This window comes from Chenopodium album, chromosome 22 (genome assembly GCF_948465745.1).
Source record: "Chenopodium album chromosome 22, dcCheAlbu1.1, whole genome shotgun sequence".
Lineage (NCBI taxonomy): Eukaryota > Viridiplantae > Streptophyta > Magnoliopsida > Caryophyllales > Amaranthaceae > Chenopodium > Chenopodium album.
Genome location: NC_137855.1, coordinates 19,979,032 through 19,986,739, shown reverse-complemented (window position 1 = coordinate 19,986,739; position 7,708 = coordinate 19,979,032). Strand labels below are relative to the sequence as shown.

Sequence of the window (7,708 nt, the reverse complement as noted above, 5' to 3'; positions counted from 1 at the left end):
ACTTGTGGATGAAATAGCGCACCACAAAGTCACTTCTTTTTTTTTCCCTTCTACCCTCTCGGCAACCCTTCATCCTCTAAGTGTCCATCCATACCTTACCCAAGAGTAGCTTACACCAATACAATGAACCGTGTGTTTTTGTACTTCCGCCCTACTCAAGGAATTGAAACGGAAAAGGATCTCAACTCCATGTTTTTCCTCTGCCGTGATTCCTCTGATTCACCCGCCTATGTGTCGCGTAAGACCATTTCCCAGATGATTCTCAACCCTAAAGCACCCACCCCAGAGATCTCTACTCTTAAAATGAGACCTAGAGATTTCCATGAACACACCAAGCCTGCGCACATCCCTAACATTGAAGACCTATACCCAGTCTCTATTCAAGGAAAGTCGGTGATCAAGTGGTGTTTGGAATACTTGAAGACCATCCCCCGCAACTTGCAGCACTTGATTGATCCCAAGCCGGTTCTTGATTTGAATGTACCGGCTGTACGGTTATGCTTGCATACTGTGTATCTATGCATGGGAACGTATACCGACGCTATCCAAGTTTTGGAAGTACCCATATTTGATCCATGGTGATAATCCAAATTTACAAAGCCAAGGAATCTGAGGAGAGGGATCCTTTCAACATTGTGGCTTTTGATACTGTCAGGTGCCCTAGTTGGGTTCCTCATCTTAAAAATGTCCCATTGAACACTCGTATTGTTTGTTGGAATGTTCGGGGAATTGCTAGGGGCCCATTCCCTGAGAATTTCAGGCTGATGCATGCCGCTTACAACCCTTCCGTGGTTGTGCTTTTGGAAACAAGGCATCTTGATGAAAATGTCAATGAGGTGGTGAGGAATTTGCCATGGCGATTCAAAGTGAGGACATCGTTCATCGACTCATGCTCTGGTGGTACCGCAATACTCTACAAGGAGGACCTAATCAAGCTGGTTGGAAATCCCATTTGCCCGACATGTGCTATAGAAGATGTTGTTCTTCTGGTATTTTCTTATGTATGCATAAAGTGTTATACGTAATAGATTAATTACAATTAACATTTTATCATTTATTCCTTTTTTTTTAACATTTGTAGGGTAGGAAGGCCATCCACTCCTTTGTTTGCAAGAAATATAAGGGTGAGTGCTCCAAGTAGGTCGTCGGATACGTGAGGCCATGTGGAAGGTGGTGGATATGGCTACACCTTATTTTTTAATCGGATGGTGGCGGCTATGGTTATGTGGTAGTATATCGTATGTTATGTAGTTTGATACCGTATCTTATGTAGTTACTAGTGAAATGATCTTTCGCATATTAACGAATGTATTTTGCTAAATTGTGACATCTTTTGTAGCCTTTGAGATGAAGGGTTAATCAGATCGGATAGTATTTAGTTATGTATTACCAATTTAAATAGCGGAAATAACGATTATTTTTTTGAATCACAATTTATGAGTTTTTCATATAAAAAAAATGTCAGTAATAGATTACATGTTAAAAATTTTGGCGATTTATTTTCTTATGTATAAAACCAGTGTAAATTCATTTGTTGACTATTCACTATCTCAATGGTCCACATACTTCAGTACTTCACAACTTTCAACATATGATTTAGCACAATAGTCAAGGTTCGATTCCTCCCCCCCCCCCCCCCCCACAATTTTTTTTTCCCCTATGACATTATGTTATTTTTCTAAATAATTTTTATTGATTTTCGAACAAAATTAAATAAATAAAAATTTTCGTTATAAAAATATATGTAACAACTTTATAATAGCTTTATGTAAAAAAATTATAAAGTATATACACATGAAAGTCTGAAGTCATAAGTGTACATGAAAGTCTGAAGTCAGTGAAATGATAGTGATAAATGGTGTCAGATGCCTAGTTTAGACTATAGGTATTGACTTTGGTGTATATACAATGATGCATGTAGTTGGAGGAAGCTTATACAGACTATATACTACTATAATGTTTTATTTTCCCCATAAAAAAAAGTGTTATTCTCTTGTTTCGTATTTTATTATTCTTCTCGATATTGTGTTTATTTGTTGCTCCGTCCCCAATAATTGTCTTGTTGGGCCTAAGTCACCCACATTGACGGGTCACACGCACACGTACTCCACTCCACATTAATGTGATATTGTCCGCTTTATGCCTAGCCCGCACAGATTTGTTTTTGTTTTTGAGCACCTTTCCAAAAGGCTTCTTACTAATGTAGTGTGCACTCCTTTAAGGAGCTCTTCACCTCATTACTCCTTCCATGTGGGATTAGGTTGAACTATCCCAACAAAGAGTAAGTTGAAAGTCATAACATCTTTAAACCCACCAATAATTGTGTGACGACTTCAATTATACTAGGTAAAGAAAATCTCATTAATTCATTCTGATCATTGAATCAAATTACCCAAAATGTATTCTAAAGAGGGATATTATAGACATCTACTTTTCACATTTAAACCAAGCTAAAACATACAAAGCATTACATGTAAGCTCTCGCACTTATGATTAGAAACCAAGCTAAAACATATTACATGTATGCTCCTGCGCTTATGATTAGAAAAGATCACTTATGTATTATGGAATCAGTCCTTCAAAAAAAACATTACTCTGCATTGAAACTGCCTAAACAAATCATATCTACTTAGCAAAAACATCTAAGGAGTGCCTAAGACTACAATGCCAGTTGCGCGCACCATCAAAATAGTCCGCTTCCTAAGCAATCATCAAGATTTATCACCTCCGAAAAAGGAAACTTAGCAGACAAACAGGCGATATCCTCCTCTATTTCTTGCTTAACCTTGGCAATACGAGCTAAAAACTCCTTTTCCTCTTTATCAACCTGAGCTTTTTTCTTGTCTTGAAGCATCCTAGATTCTATCACTATGGTTTGCAGAAATAAAAATAATAAAGTATGGTTTGCAGAAAAAAAAAAAGAATTAGAATATTTTGTGAGCGTTCACACAAAAAAAAGTTTAGTATAAAAGATTTATTTGTACCAAAATTAACACGGTCGATGACTGTCCCAATGGCACTTGTTACTACACGCTCTATTCCATCTCCCATACCACATATCAGGGGTTCGAATCCTGCTAAACCCCTCACACGGTCACACCACCCCCCCCAATTTTTTTTTTGTTTTATTTTTGTAATCAGATTTTAATTTTTTATAAAATTTTAATATTTTTTTTAATTCGGTTGTTTTCAAAATTAAAACTAAAATGACAAAAAAAAAATAATAAAGTATGGTTTGCAAAAAAAAAAAAAAAAAAAAAGAAAAAAAAGGGTTAAGATATTTTGTGAGCGTTCACACAGACAAAGTTTGGTATAAAAGATTTATTTGTGCCATAATCAACACGGTCGATGACTGTCCTAATGGCACTTGCTACTACACGCTTTACTCGATCTCCCCAACTACACATCAGGGGTTCGAATCCTGCTAAACCCCTAATACCCCCCCCCCCCAATTTGTTTTTTTTTTGTTTTATTTTTGTAATCAGATTTTATTTTATTTTTTTATAAAATTTTAATATATTTTTTTTAATTTCGTTGTTTTGAAAATTAAAATTAAAATTACAAGAAAAAAAATTATAAAGTATGGTTTGCAGAAAAAAAAATGGTTGGGATTTTTTGTTAGTTGTTACAGAGTTCCTTGTTCATTAGCAAACTTGGTTCTTTTATCTTTTTTATTATTAATTTTTTTTTTTACTTTTCCTTATTTAGAAATTAAATGGGATCAAATATATTTTAAATTTTAAATATTGGATAAGGGAAAAAATGTGATTACATTTACATTAAAAATTGTAAATTATCTCTTAGACAACAATAAAATATTTGAATATTTGACTAATTGCATGGAGAACACTTGCATCGACAATAGATTTCTAGAGTAGTTCATATAGGCTTACTTGCATGAAAAGTTTTGACTAAAATAGTGAAGTATTTGTAATGATACATGATTGGTGAAATTGTAAAATTGTAGGTCCAATAGTCCTCCATACAATTTATAATCACATCATCACATGCAAACCTACACTTGGACATCAAGTCATCAAGTATATAATCACAAGTAATCAGATTTTATTTTTTTTATAAATTTTTAACTCACATCTCTCAACATTCTGCTAACCAAAATGGTCAGGGTTCGATACCTCCCAACACCCTCCCCCCTGTTTTTTTTTTTTTATCGATTATGACATTATGTTATTTTTTTCAAATAATTTTATTTGATTTTCGATCAAATATAAATAAATAAACATTTCCGTTATAAAAATATATCATTTGATAAAAACTCAAACTATGCCTACCAAAAAAAAATATCGAATTTGTAACTCAATACCCAATGTATAGATAGCCCAATACAGAAGTAACAACTTGTAAATGAACCATACTATGTACAACAATGTTAAGTATGTTAACAATTCTCAGCATAATTTAAGTTCAATTCCAATGCTCATCAGTGTTCGAGCATACTCTAATAATTTATCTGCACCAACTTCCGAACCCTTCTCTTCTCCAAGGTCACTTTCCAAATCTTTGGGCCGCTCTTCAACAGCTCCATGGGGTTCAGAAGCATTAGGTGAGGCAAAATAATATTGCCTCTTGGGAATAGGAACATCATGGTCATGTTTGCCTTCATAAGTAAGGATGATTGCTGTTGAATTGTCTGTAGCCCTTTCAGCATGCTTGCGGACAGGACAACCAGCAGATGAGCACATATAATAGCTCCTGAAATGCGTTCCAATGTGGTTACATCAGAGAGAGAAGTAAACATAATTATACTTTGTGAAAGAAACATATCTTCCTCAATTAATAACTAAGCTTCAACGCCTTCAACCACTTTGGTTTAATAATATCAATAAAAGCTAATAAGTTTCAAACTTTAGTGTTCATATCGATGATATAGGAAGAACAAAGGGAAAAAGAAAATATGTCAAAACAATCTTATATGGAAAAGTTCTTCAGATATTACTATCCACAGGGCAGTATAATTGAAACCACAGTAACAAAGGACATAAGACACCTTTTAAAAAGAAAGGAAAAACTTTTTTATGATTATAGGTCAAATATAATTATTAGTGCATAAAATCATAAAGTCTAGTATCAAATATATAGCTAAAAAAGATCATTATAAAGATCAAATATGTGTAAAAGTCAAGGTATATAAGAAAAACAGCATACCTTAGATTTCCTTTAACCATCTTTTGCCCATACTTGCGCCATCGGTACCCATCATTAAGCATTTCACCACCCTCAGCCTCATGTGTTACAATTATAGGATCCTTGAAAGTTCGGTATAATGGTGCATAATCCTTCTTACGGCTGATGGAACTCCTAAGAATTTGAGGAGGTTTATGATTATGTTCACCTTTATAAACCACATCAATTAATTTTCCAGGTACGCCCAATTGCTGAACCTTCTTTTTTGCACAGCAAGATAGATCAGTGCATCGGTAATAGCTTCTAGAAATTCCAGAGCTTCTTTTCATCTGCTTTTGGCCATACTTCCTCCAGTTATAACCATCTGATATTAGTATAATTGGAGTATCATCTGGAGAATTATCTGCATTGCATGAGGAGTTCATTATCTTTATCTCAGGCTCTTCAACTTCATCCTTTGGAAGAGGTTTGATCAAAGGCTTTGTATCTGCAGTTTGAAGTTGCATCTCAGGATGAGCTTGAGCTGCCTTAGCGGTAACATTTGCCAAGGCTTCTTGATGAGACATTCCATATTGTCCCTATTATCCATAAAAGGAAGAAGTATGCTAATAATTACGAACCAATACATAGAAGTAGGATTATATTTAGGGCATACCACTATAAGGTAAAAAATAAGTCACTCAGTCGTCATCACTATACAATGACTGCCGATTGATCATAGGCTAAAAGCTCATGAAATCAAATTATAAGCTGAAAATTCAATCATTACTAAATACACAGCAAGGTATGCTACTGAAAAGTATATATTTTGAGCAAGTCTAGACCTTATGCAACCACCAAAAGTACCACTATCATTTGTATTAGAGTATTAACGTATCCAAATTCTGGTAGAATTTAGCAAGTCGCATAGCATTAGCCACCAAGACCTGGCACAATAAGCCTAGATGCAAGTATGTGATCGATCCATACCAACCTATATCTAAAGTTTAGCTTTATGTAGAAATATTATTGTGACATGAGAACTCTTAGCCCCCCAAAACACTGATGATTAAAGCATCCTTAGTAGGTTTTACTGCTACATATTTTGCATCGGCTATATTCAAACTTCATGTATATCACTCACCTTTAGAACATCAAATAGAAGTAAACCAGAATTATTGTTAATTCTTCTTTTCTGTTTCTTCGTTTTTGTTTAGATTTCAATAAAAATGAGATAAATTGACATTAACATGTTTCTAAAGAGTATAGTCTATACTCTATGGCCAGTATACATATGCAATTGAATACCTTAAAGCCACAATCCACCAGAAATCCAAATGCATAAAAGAATCAGCCATTTACAGTACTATTATTTTCATATATGTGGCCAAAATCGAAGATCCTAAGTGTCCACACCAGCATAGAAGTACCAAACACAAGTACAATTTGAGTCAATGGATGCATATAACATTGTTCATGGCCCAAAACTCTCACACGACTGATAACAAGATAGAAATAAATATGTCCAAGGTTCATGCTAAAAGATACTACTCTTACTACTAAAACATAGTGACTTATACAAAATCAACAAATTAAGCAATAATAATCTAGTTTAGATATCACTATATTTCAATTCTTAGAATCTATGTTACTCTAACACTAGTATATACTCTAACCAAGTCCAAGGAAAATAGCCTAAAATAGTAGTAAATATACATCTAGCATATACATGTTCAAAGAGCAAATCTAAACAAATCTAGCTAGACCCAATTTCGAAAAATATATAATCTTTAGGCAATAAGAAATTGTCATTAATAAAGTGGCAAACATCAACAATAATACAAACAATCAATAAACAAAAATTGAATTACCAAGTATAAATCAAAAGGATGAACACATAAAATTCATAAAGGTACATATTATTATAACAATCTATGACTATTAAGGATAAAATTACCAAACAAATAAAATTAAAAGAAATTAAAAGGGAGTTAAAGAATTTACCTGAAAGTAAGTCGTTTTGACTGGAGGGTTAGAAAAAATGGCAGAATTAGCCGGCATAACAACACCTTCTAACAGCTTAGAAGATGAAGATGCAATTACAGATTTTGATTTAGATAAATTATTTTTGGTTTCAGAATTTAATTCTGGGTTAGTTTTTATCTGGGTTTTTATTTCTGCCTCCATTGAAAAGAAAAAAAAAATTGCAGGGGAAAAAAGTGAGGAAATAAAGGGCAAAAAATTAAGAAAAAACTGAAAATGTAAAATTATGGAGAATAGTTTCGTGTTTGAAAAGAGAAATTTTTTTGAGGGATTTGAAAAGAGAAATTAGATGTGAGTTTTTTATTCTCTTTAAAAATCAAATATTGTTAGGAAATTGAGAAAGAGAGAACTGGAAAAAGAGAGTGGTTTTTGTATTTTTGACTATAGTTGACCAGAAGGTTGGTTTTGTGGGATGACATTGATTGAAGGAATAAGTACTTTACACAAATGTTGTGTGTCTACTACTCTACTCACTTGATAAATTTTTGTTTTGTACCCTATTTAATTATTTATCTATCATCATTGACCATATATTATGATT

General features: G+C 33.4%; 1 protein-coding gene across 1 annotated transcript; it reads right to left on the bottom strand.

Annotated features, from left to right (window-relative positions):
• Positions 1-4,409: 4,409 nt before the first annotated feature.
• Positions 4,410-7,311, bottom strand: LOC145604071 (putative WRKY transcription factor 26). The gene is made up of 3 exons (XM_081660019.1): positions 7,129-7,311; positions 5,167-5,723; positions 4,410-4,713 (listed from the first exon to the last, which is right to left on the bottom strand). The coding sequence occupies exons 1-3, from the start codon at positions 7,309-7,311 to the stop codon at positions 4,410-4,412; spliced, it is 1,044 nt and encodes a 347-aa protein (XP_081516145.1).
• Between the last annotated feature and the right edge of the window lie 397 nt (positions 7,312-7,708).

Coding starts and splice junctions, on each gene's coding strand:
- LOC145604071 (XM_081660019.1), bottom strand. CDS start 7,311: ATGGAGGCAGAAATAAAAACCCAGATAAAAACTAACCCAGAATTAAAT. Junction 5,724..7,128: donor TCAAAACGACTTACTTTCAG/GTAAATTCTTTA, acceptor TATGGATAATAG/GGACAATATGGAATGTCTCA. Junction 4,714..5,166: donor ATGGTTAAAGGAAATCTAAG/GTATGCTGTTTT, acceptor AACGCATTTCAG/GAGCTATTATATGTGCTCAT.